Raw genomic sequence first — 13,653 nt, forward strand, 5'->3', positions numbered from 1 at the left:
CCGAGTAGCTGGGACTACAGGCGCCCGCCACCTCGCCCAGCTAGTTTTTTGTATTTTTAGTAGAGACGGGGTTTCACTGTGTTAGCCAGGATGGTCTTGATCTCCTGACCTCGTGATCCGCCCGTCTCGGCCTCCCAAAGTGCTGGGATTACAGGCTTGAGCCACCGCGCCCGGCCTAAATACCTTTTAAACATACAGTCACATAATTATTTTTCTCTTCTAATTTGTTGGCATAATAAATTATTAAATTTTCTTGAGTCATCCTTGCATTCTTAATAAACTTAATTGCAGTGTGTTGTATCAATACATTATTGGTTCTTTTTAGCTAATAGTATAGTTTGAATTTTCACATCTATAGTCAAAAGAAAATAGGTCTTTTAAATTTGTTTTTTCTATTTGGGTCATATCACTTTCAAAAAATGAGTATGGGAACTAATTGGGCAACCTATCTACTTTTTCTATGCTCTGAAATATTTTACATAATATAGCAATTCAGTGTTTTTTGAAGGCTACCGAAATTCAGCTCCAAAAGCATCTAGATCAGGTTCTTTCTAGTGGTATATTTTAGTAATGTTAAAATATTTCGTCTTACAGTCTGCAGGTTTTCTGCCTTCTCTTCTGCAAATTTTGGTCTTTTGTATTTTGGTAAAATTGATCCATTTTCCCTATATTTTCACATGTATTACTTTAGAGTAGTATACATTGTTCTCTATATAATTCTTTTTAATCTTGGTTAATGCTTTTACTTGTACATTCATGTTTCCACCCACCTATTTACTCACTAATTATTCAATCCCTTACCTATCCATTCACTCAACACATATGCAAATACCCAATCCCCACTCACCTATCCCTCCTATCCTTCCACTGACACACTTTTCAACTTAGCTCTTTGCCCACTCCATATGTCTATCCACTTACCTTTCTTACTCATCTTTCTTCTACAGACCCACTTGTCCATCTAGCCTTTAGTTAATCTTCCTATTATTGACCTCTCTCCTCTCCCTTTCTCTGCACACACACACACAGACACTCTCTCTCTCTTTCATACCCATCAAAATACATATTCATCATTTCTATACCTAACTCCCTCCATCTACATACCAATGCACTCATCCACCTTTCATTCAAACAGCCTCCATCAATAGGTCCACCTATCCCATCACTACCCTATCCATCTTTATATTCAATTCAATCCACTTATTCACCCAATCATCCACCCATCCATAACCCATGCATTCATGTATCCAAATATCCATGCTTTCCTCGCTAATCTTTCTCCCTGCTCAACCATCTTCCCACTTATCACTCTACCAGCCACCCATCCATCCACATAGCTACCTACCTATTCACACACCTACCAATCCCCCCACCTACCTTGCTCATCCAGCAAGATATACTGAGTGTTTATTTGGGGTCTATTCATGTTTTAAGCACTGCGTTCTAGACACAGACCTGTTTAATACAGTTTGGAGCTTACCTGGGGGAGCAAATATGTAACTTAGTAATACAGTTAGAGGCAGAGGGAACAACACAGGAAGGCAGTGACAGAGAATCCGTCCATGTGACAGGTCTTGGGCTAATGAAAAAGCAGGAGGTGCCAGGTACAGGCTGGTCTGGTTGGTTCTCGTTGGGGTCCCCTGTTCTGAGCACAGGATTGTTCCTGGGAGAGAATTGGCCTGGAGGCAGAGGTAGGACACCATGCCCCTCAATGAGAAAGGATGAAGAAAGGAGAGGCAAAACCCCAGATGGGTCCTTACCCAGCCTTCTCCAAGAAATTATTGGAGAGAAGGAGCCAAAACCATGATTCATCCCAAGTCCCAAAGACATAAATTTTATTTCATTTGCTTGGAAAGTGAGATGCATGGATGGGCCTGAAAATTAGGCAAGACAGAATGGAATGAAACAACCAGAAAGATAGTTAATTTATTTTCAATAAAATTTATGAAAAAATGCAGCCCTAATTGGGGACCCTGGGTACCATTTAGAAATTTACTGACTTTGTGGGTGTTCAGCCTCTGTCTCCACTAAAGACATTACTTCATTCCTTTAGACTCACCCTTCCTCTCTACCTTCAACTCTACAGGAAAATATTATATCCACACCAACATCAAAACGTGCCCTAGTGTCCTCTGGCAAGAACTTGCATGCTCAGTTCCCTCTTAATCTTATTTCTCACACTCACATGCTGGGTGACATTTAGTCAGCATCCTCACTTCTCTGGGCCTTATGATTCCCATCTATAAAATGAGAAATAGGGCTTGATGGTCCCTCAGAGCGCTTCCACTTAGATATTCCAGTTTTCACTCTCTCCTGGGCTGAGTTTGTGAGAATATGGGAAATGAAATGAGTGAAACAGCACTGCTTAGGACATCTTACTTGTTCATTAGAAATTCTAGCCAGGCCTGGTGGCTCATGCCTGTAATCCCAACTCTTTGGGAGGCTTAGCGGGCAAATTGCTTGAGGCCAGGAAGTGGAGACCAGCCTGGCCAAGGGCGATACCTCATCTCTACTAAAAATACAAAAATTAGCAGTGCATGGTGGTGCATGCCTGTAATCCCAGCTACTCAGGAGGCTGAGGCACGAATTGCCTGAACTGGCGAGGTGGAGGTTGCAGTCAGCTGAGATTGTGCCACTGCACTCCAGCCTGGATGACACAACGAGACTGTCTTTAAAAAAAAGAATAGAAAAGAAAAGAAAAGAAAAGAAAAAAAAAAAAAAAAAAAAAAAAAAAAAGAAAAGAAAAGAAAAGAAAGGAAAGGAAAGGAAAGGAAAAAGAAGAGCAAAACAAAGAACAATTCAAATTTGGTAGTCTCTTTAAGTGAGATTGTCAAGTTGGTGGCATGGGACTCTTATGGGGGCTTTGTCTCTGATACTAAATTTTGTGACCATATAGTCACTCTCTGATGATAAGGTTGTCTTTCTCTGGCCTCTGTCTGTCATACAGGAATATTTGGAGAACAAACTTGGCCCAAAAGGGTAACACCTAGTTAGAGAATTAAACGGGAGCCCTAGGGATAACATTCACTCTGTAAAGAGTGTCTCTCTCCTTCCCAGAACTGGCTGAGTGGCCGGTGTAGATTCCATGGCTGTAGGAATGGAAAGTTGTCCAAGTTCCCCAGCACCTCTTTCCCACAGCTCCTCTGCTAGCCCAGTTAGAACCCCCAAAGTCTGCTGTGTTACTGAACTTTATTCCACTGTAGTCTCTCAGGCAAATCCCTTCATGACATAGTTCCTCAGCTATCAAGGAGCTTGCATTGATGATAAAGGCTCCCTCTAAGATCTGATATTCTCTCTTGCTCTCAGAGCCACAAAACTTTGAGAAACAGTCTCTGAAGACTCTCCTATCAGCCTGATTCCTCCCCTACACCCTGTTCTGTGGCAAATCTTTATTCTTTGGCCTTAGTCAATGAATATGAGTGAACCAAAGATAAAATAAAAGACAGAAGGATGGGAAGAAACTGTGGGAGAGGGAGAAAGGAACACAGAGACCATGGGGAAAGAGAAACAGACTTAGGCACAGAGAGGCACAGATAAACAATGAGATACCAAGAGACTGACAGGGACACATTGTCAGAGACAAGCAGAAGGAGTTCGCTTGTAAGTGCGCACGTACGATGGAAAATGAATGAAGAATGAGGACACTCCACCGCTCTCCAAGTTATCAAGATGAAGACCCAAGATGATGGCATTCACCTGAAGGCAGCCTGGAAAGTGGGAGACAAGCTTTGCCCACTCCCTGGGGTTGACTAGAGCCCCAGCCCAGTGCAGCCTAGGGGTGTAAGGATCAAGATCCATTCAATGAGAGACCCTTCCTCCCAAGCTGTGAGCTGTGGGTGTCAGTTAGTCCCATTTGTGACCTTGGGAACTTAGTGTTCTCAGAAGAAAGGGGGTGGCCGGTTCGTGTCCAGTTCTTATATCCAAGGTGCAGCAGCTGAGCATTCCAAATTCTGGAACCACCAGAAAGGCTGGCCTCTCTTCAGCATGGGATCTTCTGGACTTTTGAGCCTCCTGGTGCTATTCATCCTCTTAGCGAATGTCCAGGGACCTGGTCTGACTGACTGGTTATTTCCCAGTAAGTACTGGCCTCAGCCCTTACCCTAGAGAGAGGGGAGTCTGCTGGGAGGAAGGAACAGGGAACAACTCTTCAGATCTGGGTTGCTTTCCACCATGTTAGCCCAGGTCCCGGGTTGGGAGAGGAGAGAGATCTTTGTGAGATCCCTTCTGTGGAAGCGCTCTTCTGGGAATGCAGTAACCCCTACTTAGGCAATCCCCACTTTCAGCCCCTTTGAAGTGGAGGGCCTTTATCAAGGAGGTGGAGGAGAGTCACGGGATCTAGCATTCAGGGGAGTCGCTACAGGAATCTGGGAAACCAAGGACCTTCTTACCTCGCGAGCAAAACAGGCCCCTTCCTTGAGGTGTCATTTGTATCCACTCCTGCTTCTTTCAAATGTAGTCCCATGAAGTGTCACTGTATCCGTAGGGGCGCCCTACTTTGAGATAAAGGACAGCATCCAGAAGTTCCTTTAAACTTCAGACACTAATATTCCATGACTATAATGTAACAATGATCATTGTTATCATTTGCTGAACACTCAGGAAGAAAGGATTTCTGAAAAGGGATTTTAAAACAACAGAGGGATCTGGAATCAGACTTCGTGGGTTCAAATCTTGGTAGTCCTGTAATCTTGGGCAAGCTACTTAAATTTCATGGGCTTCAGTTTCCACATCTGTAACATGGGAATATTAATAGAACTTCCTTCATAGAGCGATTATAAAGATTAAATGAGATCATACACTTAAAATGCTTAGAAGAGTGCTCGGCTTATGGTAAATACTTAGCAAATGCTAGATAATATGACTGTGCATCTGTTACTCTGATGAGGGCTTTATATACTTTGTCTCATTTTTTTCTCACAACTCCGTAAGGTCAAAATGATTTTACAGATGATGAAACCAAGGTTCAGAGAGGGTCAGAATTCAGACCAAGAGTCAGAATTCAAAATCTTAACTGGCTCCGGGGTAAGTGATACTAATTGTTGTTTAATACCACCACCTAGAGGAACTTCCAAACACCGATTCCTAAACAAAGCCAAAAAGACCACATCAGCTTTATTCAGTGGCCCACAATTGGGAGATTTTGCTTCCAGGGGACCTTTGCAGTGCCTGGAGACATTTTCCATTATTACAAGCAGGTGGTGCTACTGGTGTCTGATGGGAAGAGGCCTGGGATGCTGCTGAACATCCTACAATCCCCAGTTCAGCCTCCCAAACAAAGAATTATCCAGCCCAAATATTACCGGTGGTTGAGAAATTCTGCCTTAGATGGGATGGAGCTGGGAGGGTGGGAAGAGAGGGAGGAGTGGTCAGGGGGAAGGGAGGGTGTATGCAGTAGGGAAGTGAGTGAGGCCACCCTGAGGAAAAGAACTCCTGGGGGCAAACAAAGTCGAAGCAAACTTCCCTGACTCTCTAGAATTGCCTTGTGTCTGGCAAAGCAGGGAGACACTATGCTCTGTAAGGCACACAGGTGTGAAACTGCTCCTTCCCTAGGGAGATGTCCCACCATCAGAGAAGAATGTGAATTCAGAGAAAGGGATGTGTGTACAAGGCACAGACAATGCCCGGACAACAAGAAGTGCTGTGTCTTCAGCTGTGGAAAAAAATGTTTAGATCTCAAACAAGGTAATATTCAGAGCCGCAGAATAACCAACTCTTCCTCCCCCCGTCCTCACCTTCTGCCTTCCTGGACTGGCTTTGTGCCCTGATCGCTGAGGGCTGGTCTCTGGCAAAACTGCTGGACTTGGGAGACCTGCAATTTAGATTCATTACTGTGCCAAATATGGTGTGTGCCATTAGTAATGACCTTTTCCTATCAGGTAATGCCCGAGATTCAGTTTCCCAAAACAAATGACTGGTGAAGGAGTGGCATTGAATCAGATTCTTTTGGCTATTTGGATACCTGTCACTCTTACAATTTTTTGAGCCCCAGGTGGCCATTGTTGCCCTAACATATACAACATTGTTGCTGCAAGTGATAAATGAAGCAATTTATATTTTCTAACTTTTTTGCTATGGAGTGACCACCTCTCTGCCTACACAAATCCAACTTTGCACCAGAACACCTCTCCTGACTGCTGCACAACAGAGGGCTTTTCCTTTCTGCTGCATCTTAATTTCATGCCCATCTCCCTGGGATGCAAAAAGACTATCGAAGATTTTTTAAATTCATTCAACAAATATGTATTGAGTGCCTCTGAGACCCACAATAGGATTTGATCTGCTCAGTGTGGTCAGGGAGGTCGGGATTGCCTTCTCTGAGAAAGCAAATCTGGAGTTGAGTTGAGAAAGATGGGTAATGTTTTAGGCAAAAAGTGGGTGGAAGGGTTTTCCAGGAACGGGGAGTAGCATGCACAAAGGCTCAATGGTGGGGCCTGGGGAGGACAGAATGCAGAGTGAGCATGAGCATGGGACAAGGAAAACAGATTCTGGGTGGGCAGAGATCAAACGATTCAGGTATGGTGGACCAGGTTAAAGAGTCTTGCTTGGATCGAAGGGCCATGGCAATCCACCGAGGCAGGGCATCACATAACCGGGTTCATACTACATCTATAGAGTTTAAAATAGGAGGAACAGAGTATCTTAAAGGACTTCAAGGTGATAGAAATGGTGGCTGGAACTAGAGGTAGCTGAGGGGATGAAGAAGAGTAGGACGTAGGAGGTAAAGTAAACAGGACTTGACAGAGAAGTAGAGTGGGGAGGTTAGGGGGCTAAGTCACTCATATGCCAGCAGGTAAAGATTCTGAATTCAGACATAGTGAGTTCAACTCTTACCTCCAGTTTTTAGCAGCCTTTTTGTCTAGGATAAATTAAAAACATTCCTTCACTGTGCCTCAGTTTCCTCAGATAATAAAAGGATCAGTGTAGAAGGTTATTTTGAGGATCCAATTGATCTGCATGATGTGCTTAGAGCAATGCCTGGCACATAGTAGCCACCTGATACCTATTTGCTTATTTGTAATTCTTGGCTAAGGGCTCCTAAATAGCAGAGGTCATGCCTTTTCTCTGTTCCTTGAAGCATTAGGCACATAATAGGTGCTCAATGAATACTTTATTCGGTTCAGATCAGGATACAATTTCTTTTACCCTCAACATTCTATAAGGTTCTGTACTGTGCCAAACTACCTGTTAGGAATTGGGATGCCAAGATGGAAGCAGACACACTAGAAACTCACTCCTTGCTCGCCAGAAACTCACAGCCTCAGGGATGACACTGAAGATGTAAACAAATGGAAAATGAGTGCACAGATTCTGAAGCAAGGTGTGGCAGTGAGGAATGTAGAATGGAGTCAAGGGAGACATCACAACAGTTGATGTGTGAGAAAGGTTTTGAAGATAGAAGAGGAGTGTCACTGTGAGCAGTGCAAAGGGATGGAGGTATGGGGGTGGCACGGGGTGTTGAATATTGCTGGAGCATGTGGCTGGAAGGGGTTCTGCGGCAGGGGAGGAGGCCAGCATCACAGTAGGAGCCAGACAGCGAAGGGCCCTGTGGGTCATGGGAAGATATTGTCATGAAGTGAAGGTAGGTCTTATCTGTGGAATGACATGATGAGCCTGGTTCTCAGATCCATCAGATCCTTCCCTCTGGTGGGAAGCATGAATGATTGGTTGGAGGGGCCAGGACTGGAGGCAGGGGATCAATCTGAGGTTATCTCAACAGCCCATGCATGAGACAGTCACTGAGGCTTATATTAGAGAGACTGGCAGAGAGGTGAGCTATAGGAGGTAAAAATCAACAGGACCTAATTGTTTAGCAGTGGAGATTTACCCAAATGGAACTGTGTAAGCACAATTTACTAGGGACCTGCATTTGTTTGGTAGAATTGCTATAACAAAGTACCACTGACTGGGAATCTTAAATAACAGAATGTATTGTCTCATAGTTCCTCAGGCTAGATCTGAAATCGTGGTGTCAGTACCGTTGGTTCCTTGACAGGGTTATGGGGAAGAAGCATGTTCCATTCCTCTCCCCTAGCTTCTGGTGGTTTGCTGGCAATCTTTGGTGTTCTTTGGCTTGTAGACACAGCACCCCAATCTCTGCCTTCACATTCATACGGTGTTCTCCCAGTGTGTTTGCCTCTGTCTAAATTAACCTGTTTCTATAAGGACACCAGTCATGTTGGTATAGGGGCCCACCCTATTTTGGTCTGACCTCTTTTTAGCTAATTTCACCTGCAATAACCCTATCTCCAGGGATGCAGATGCCCACTCTGGGGTCTCCTTGCACATGTGTGCAATATGTCAGTGGAGCTGTGCTCTTGTTGTGTGATAAGGGAAAAGGAGCCTATTCCGGTTCCATCTATAGTGGTTGCCAGGGAGAATAATAACTGTTTATTTCTGGAGTGGGCACGCTGAGTTTTCAACTCTGGAGTCTTTCTGCAGATGTATGTGAAATGCCAAATGAAACTGGCCCCTGCCTGGCTTTTTTTATTCGGTGGTGGTATGACAAGAAAAATAATAGTTGCTCCACATTTGTCTATGGTGGCTGCCAGGGAAACAATAACAACTTCCAATCCGAAGCCAACTGCCTGAACACCTGCAAGAATAAACGTGAGCCCCTAGGGATTTCATCTTTATGTCCCCTTTATCTCCAACTTCTAGAGCTCCCAGTTTATACCTGTGTCATTCTCAATTGTTTCCAATAAAGAACTTGATGTAATCCTGTGCCTCTGAGGCTGCGTAATTGACATCTTTTTGGCACATTACACTTTGCAGAGTAAGGGATCATTGAGGTTTCTGGTGACATCATTCAAGGGAGTGAAGACAATCAGAACTTTGAGTTGAGAGCTCCAGGGATATTGTTATTGTTATCTTCTTCTGTTTCCACAAAAGATTGTAAAACCCTTTTTAGGCAAGGACCCAAGGACAATGCCTTAGTTTGGGTCCTCTAGAAACTAACCCTGGGAAAAGGGCATGGGTGCAGGTAGTTTGTTTGAGAGACCTCCCAAGACATACAAGATGGGGAGTGGGATGAGTAATTCAGGGAAGAGAAGGGAAGAGAGAAGAATCTATTAGAAGCTGGGCACCACTGTGACTGAATCCTACTGGTGACCTTTTTAAGAATCGTATAAAACAGGCTTACAAATTTTCTTCTTTAAAATATTTTATTTTATTTTATTTTATTTTAAGTTCTGGGATGCATGTGCAGGACCTGCAGGTTTGTTACATAGGTAAGCCTGTGCCACGGTGGTTTGCTGCACCTATCAACCCATCACCTGGGTATTAACCACACATGCATTAGCTCTTTATCCTGATGCTTTCCCTCCCTCTGCCCCCTCCACAGGCCACAGTATGTATTGTTCCCCTCCCGATGTCCATGTGTTCTCATTGTTCAGCTCCCACTTACAAGGGAGAACGTACGGTATTTAGTTTTGTTCCTGCATTACTTTGCTGAGGATAATGGCTTCCTGCTTCATCCATGGCCCTGCAAAGGACGTGATCTCACTTCTTTTTATGGCTGCATAGTATTCCATGGTATATATGTACCACATTTTCTTTATGTAGCCTATTGGTGATGGACATTTGGGTTGATTCCATGTTCTCGCTATTGTAAATACTGTTGCAGTGAACAAACTCATACATGTATCTTTATAAAAGAATGATTTATATTCCTTTGAATGTATACCCAGTAATGGGATTGCTGGGTCAAATGGTATTTCTGGTTCTAGATATTTCAGGAATTGGCACACTGGAAGCCGCCTATCAAGGCCCCTTTCCCCCAGGGTAGGTACCAGGTAGTCCCACTGATGGCCTCAGGGATCTGGTGTTCCTGACGGGGGAGTCTGGCTGGCTTGTTTCCAGGACTGTCTCTTGGAGTGCTGGGCCACACCAGGGCAGGCAAAGTGCAGAGATAGGAGCTGCTGAGCAGCAGTTCTTAGTTTTGGTGCCATCAAACAGGCTAGTACTTCCTAAAATGGGACTCTCAGAACTTCTGCCAATCCTGGTACCATTCATCCTGTTGGGGGATATCCAGGAACCTGGGCACGCTGAAGGGATCTTTGGCAGTAAGTACTGGGGACTCAGTCCTTGCAATGGAGGAAGGAAACTCGGTGGGGAAGAAGGAACAAGCAACAATTTTGCAGTTGAGCAATTATTTTCTCCACCTGTGCCTGGAATTCCGGGTGAGAAAGACGGGAGCTATTTGGAGTCTCTTGGTAAGAGACTCCCTTCGTGAATATAGGCATCCGAATCTGTGGCAACTGACTCCTTGTTGCCATTCCAAAAAGTTCTTCCTGGAGGTGCCTGGACCTAGAGCTCATGAAATGAACTGAGAAAGAGTAGTAAGCCCAAGGAAGTCTCCCATAAGAAAAACAGACTGCTCCCCACAACACTACCTGTGTCAGCTTCCAAATGTTCTCATTGCCGCCCCCACACCCACACCTACAGAGGATCCTAGCCCTTGGGGTAAAGAATGGACTCCAGAAGTCCCTTGGAATGCTGAAATGTGAAGACTCACAATTAGCAGCTAACTGTACTGAGCACTGAAAATTAGTGGTTGAAAGTGAGCACTCAGGAACCACACATTGTAGATTCAAATCCTGGCTCCATCCCTGAGTAGCTGTGTGACCTTGGGCAAATTCACATAACCTCCTTATGCTTCCAATTCTTCTGTTTATAAAATGTGAATATTAAGAGTACTTATCTATAGATTTGTTAAAAAAAAGAAAAGAAGAAAATACAAAAAAAAAAAAAAAAAAAAAGGGAGGGGAAGGGAAAAAAAAAAAAAAAAAAAAAAAAAAAAAAAAAAAAAAAAAAAAAAAAAAAAAAAAAGGAAAGGAAAGGGAAAGAAAAGAAAGAAAAGAAAAGAAAAGAAAAGACAAAAAAAGAGAAGAGAAAAGCAAAGAAAAATTCGATTCGATTCAGTAGTCTCTTTAGGTGAGATTGTCAAGTTGGTGGCTTGGGATTCTTATGGGGGCTCTGCCTCTGATACTAAATTTTGTGACCTTATAGTCACTCTCTGATGATAAGGTTGTCTTTCTCTGGCCTCTGTCTGTCATGTAGGAATATTTGGAGAACAAACTTGGCCCAAAAGGGTAACACCTAGTTAGAGAAGAAAACGGGAGCCCTAGGGATAACATTCACTCTGTAAAGAGTGTCATTCTCCTTCCCAGGACTGGCTGAGTGGCCGGTGTAGATTCCATGGCTGTAGGAATGGAAAGCTGTCCAAGTTCCCCAACACCTCTTTCCCACAGCTCCTCTGCTAGCCCAGTTAGAACCCCCAAAGTCTGCTGTGTTACTGAACTTTATTCCACTGTAGTCTCTCAGGCAAGTCCCTTCATGACATAGTTCCTCAGCTATCAAGGAGCTTGCATTGATGATAAAGGCTCCCTCTAAGCTCTGATATCTTCTCTTGCTCTTAGAGCAACAAAGCTTTGAAGACCCAGCTATCAACCTGATTCCTCCCCTACACCCTGCTCAGTGGCAAATCTTAAATCTTTGGCTTTAGTCAAAGAATATGAGTGAACCAAAGATAAAATAAAAGACAGAAGGATGGGAAGAAACTGTGGGAGAGGGAGAAAGGAACACAGAGACCATGGGGAAAGAGAAACAGACTTAGGCACAGAGAGGCACAGATAAACAATGAGATAACAAGAGACCGACAGGGACACATTGTCAGAGACAAGCAGAAGGAGTGCACCCGTAAGTGCAGTGCCGCAGTTTTGACGATTGGAAATGATGAGAATGGGCGACACTCCACCGCGCTCCTCAAATGCTTATCAAGATGACAGACCCAAGATGAATTGCGCTTCACCTGAAGGCAGCCTGCGAAAGTGGGAGACAAGCTGTTGGGCCGCCACGTCCCCTGGGGGGGGTTGACAGAGGCCCCAGGCGCCAGTGCAGCCTAGGGGTGTAAGGGACAAGATCCATTCAATGGTATTGAGACCCTTCCTCCAAAGCTGTGAGCTGTGGGGTGCTCAGGTAGTCCCATTTGTGACCTTGGGGATTGTGTGTGTCAGCAAGAAATGGGGTCGTTCGTGCTCCGTGTGTATATCAAGGTGCAGCGAGCTGAAGCATTTCCAAATTCTTGGAACCACCAGAGAAAAGCTGGCCCTCTTTTCAGCCATTGGCGCATCTTCTGGACTTTTTTGGCCTCCTGGTGTTCCTATTCGTCCTCTTAGGCCCGGATGCTCCAGGGGACGTGCTGGGTGTGACTGTGTTATTTTTCCCAGAAGCTACTTGGCCTCGCCCCTTACCATAGAGGAATGGGGGGGAGAAGAACAGGGAACAACTTCTTCAGATCTGGGGTTGGTTTTTCCACCATTGTTAGGCCCCGGGTCCCGCGGTTGGGAGAGGAGGGGAGGGAGATCTTTGCTAAGACTCCCCTCCTGTGGAAGCATCCCTTTCTGGGAATGGCAGTAACCCCGACTAGGCAATCCACTTTCACCCGGAGGGCCTTTATCAAGGAGGTGGAGGAGAGTCACGGGATCTAGCATTCAGGGGAGTCGCTACAGGAATCTGGGAAACCAAGGACCTTCTTACCTCGCGAGCAAAACAGGCCCCTTCCTTGAGGTGTCATTTGTATCCACTCCTGCTTCTTTCAAATGTAGTCCCATGAAGTGTCACTGTATCCGTAGGGGCGCCCTACTTTGAGATAAAGGACAGCATCCAGAAGTTCCTTTAAACTTCAGACACTAATATTCCATGACTATAATGTAACAATGATCATTGTTATCATTTGCTGAACACTCAGGAAGAAAGGATTTCTGAAAAGGGATTTTAAAACAACAGAGGGATCTGGAATCAGACTTCGTGGGTTCAAATCTTGGTAGTCCTGTAATCTTGGGCAAGCTACTTAAATTTCATGGGCTTCAGTTTCCACATCTGTAACATGGGAATATTAATAGAACTTCCTTCATAGAGCGATTATAAAGATTAAATGAGATCATACACTTAAAATGCTTAGAAGAGTGCTCGGCTTATGGTAAATACTTAGCAAATGCTAGATAATATGACTGTGCATCTGTTACTCTGATGAGGGCTTTATATACTTTGTCTCATTTTTTTCTCACAACTCCGTAAGGTCAAAATGATTTTACAGATGATGAAACCAAGGTTCAGAGAGGGTCAGAATTCAGACCAAGAGTCAGAATTCAAAATCTTAACTGGCTCCGGGGTAAGTGATACTAATTGTTGTTTAATACCACCACCTAGAGGAACTTCCAAACACCGATTCCTAAACAAAGCCAAAAGACCACATCAGCTTTATTCAGTGGCCCACAATTGGGAGATTTTGCTTCCAGGGGACCTTTGCAGTGCCTGGAGACATTTTCCATTATTACAAGCAGGTGGTGCTACTGGTGTCTGATGGGAAGAGGCCTGGGATGCTGCTGAACATCCTACAATCCCCAGTTCAGCCTCCCAAACAAAGAATTATCCAGCCCAAATATTACCGGTGGTTGAGAAATTCTGCCTTAGATGGGATGGAGCTGGGAGGGTGGGAAGAGAGGGAGGAGTGGTCAGGGGAAGGGAGGGTGTATGCAGTAGGGAAGTGAGTGAGGCCACCCTGAGGAAAAGAACTCCTGGGGCAAACAAAGTCGAAGCAAACTTCCCTGACTCTCTAGAATTGCCTTGTGTCTGGCAAAGCAGGGAGACACT

The 13,653-nt window shown here is 44.5% G+C and overlaps 1 protein-coding gene and 1 long non-coding RNA gene across 2 annotated transcripts in view; one reads left to right on the forward strand and one right to left on the reverse strand.

Annotated features, from left to right (window-relative positions):
- LOC108533353 (uncharacterized) overlaps positions 1–3,706 on the reverse strand; it is a 4,540-nt gene extending 834 nt beyond the window's left edge. The window contains exons 1-2 of the long non-coding RNA XR_001886710.1: positions 3,617–3,706; positions 1,481–1,679 (exon numbers count right to left, since the gene is read on the reverse strand). This is a non-coding gene — a long non-coding RNA (uncharacterized LOC108533353). The remainder of the gene's footprint in view (positions 1–1,480; positions 1,680–3,616) is intronic.
- On the forward strand, positions 3,622–8,589 carry LOC108533352 (eppin-like). Its single transcript, XM_017877960.1, has 3 exons — positions 3,622–4,075; positions 5,551–5,682; positions 8,429–8,589. Exons 1-3 carry the CDS (start codon positions 3,985–3,987, stop codon positions 8,587–8,589), a joined length of 384 nt encoding a protein of 127 aa, XP_017733449.1. The 5' UTR covers positions 3,622–3,984.
- Positions 8,590–13,653: the final 5,064 nt, after the last annotated feature.

Source organism: Rhinopithecus bieti, unplaced genomic scaffold (assembly GCF_001698545.2).
Source record: "Rhinopithecus bieti isolate Rb0 unplaced genomic scaffold, ASM169854v2 scaffold_10347, whole genome shotgun sequence".
In the NCBI taxonomy this organism is placed as follows: Eukaryota; Metazoa; Chordata; class Mammalia; order Primates; family Cercopithecidae; genus Rhinopithecus; species Rhinopithecus bieti.

What these genes read in the sequence shown, in the direction of transcription:
- LOC108533352 (XM_017877960.1), top strand. Translation starts at nt 3,985, where the DNA reads ATGGGATCTTCTGGACTTTTGAGCCTCCTGGTGCTATTCATCCTCTTA. An exon ending in GACTGACTGGTTATTTCCCA is followed by an intron (nt 4,076 to 5,550) that starts GTAAGTACTGGC and finishes CTCCTTCCCTAG; the next exon opens with GGAGATGTCCCACCATCAGA. An exon ending in ATGTTTAGATCTCAAACAAG is followed by an intron (nt 5,683 to 8,428) that starts GTAATATTCAGA and finishes TCAACTCTGGAG; the next exon opens with TCTTTCTGCAGATGTATGTG.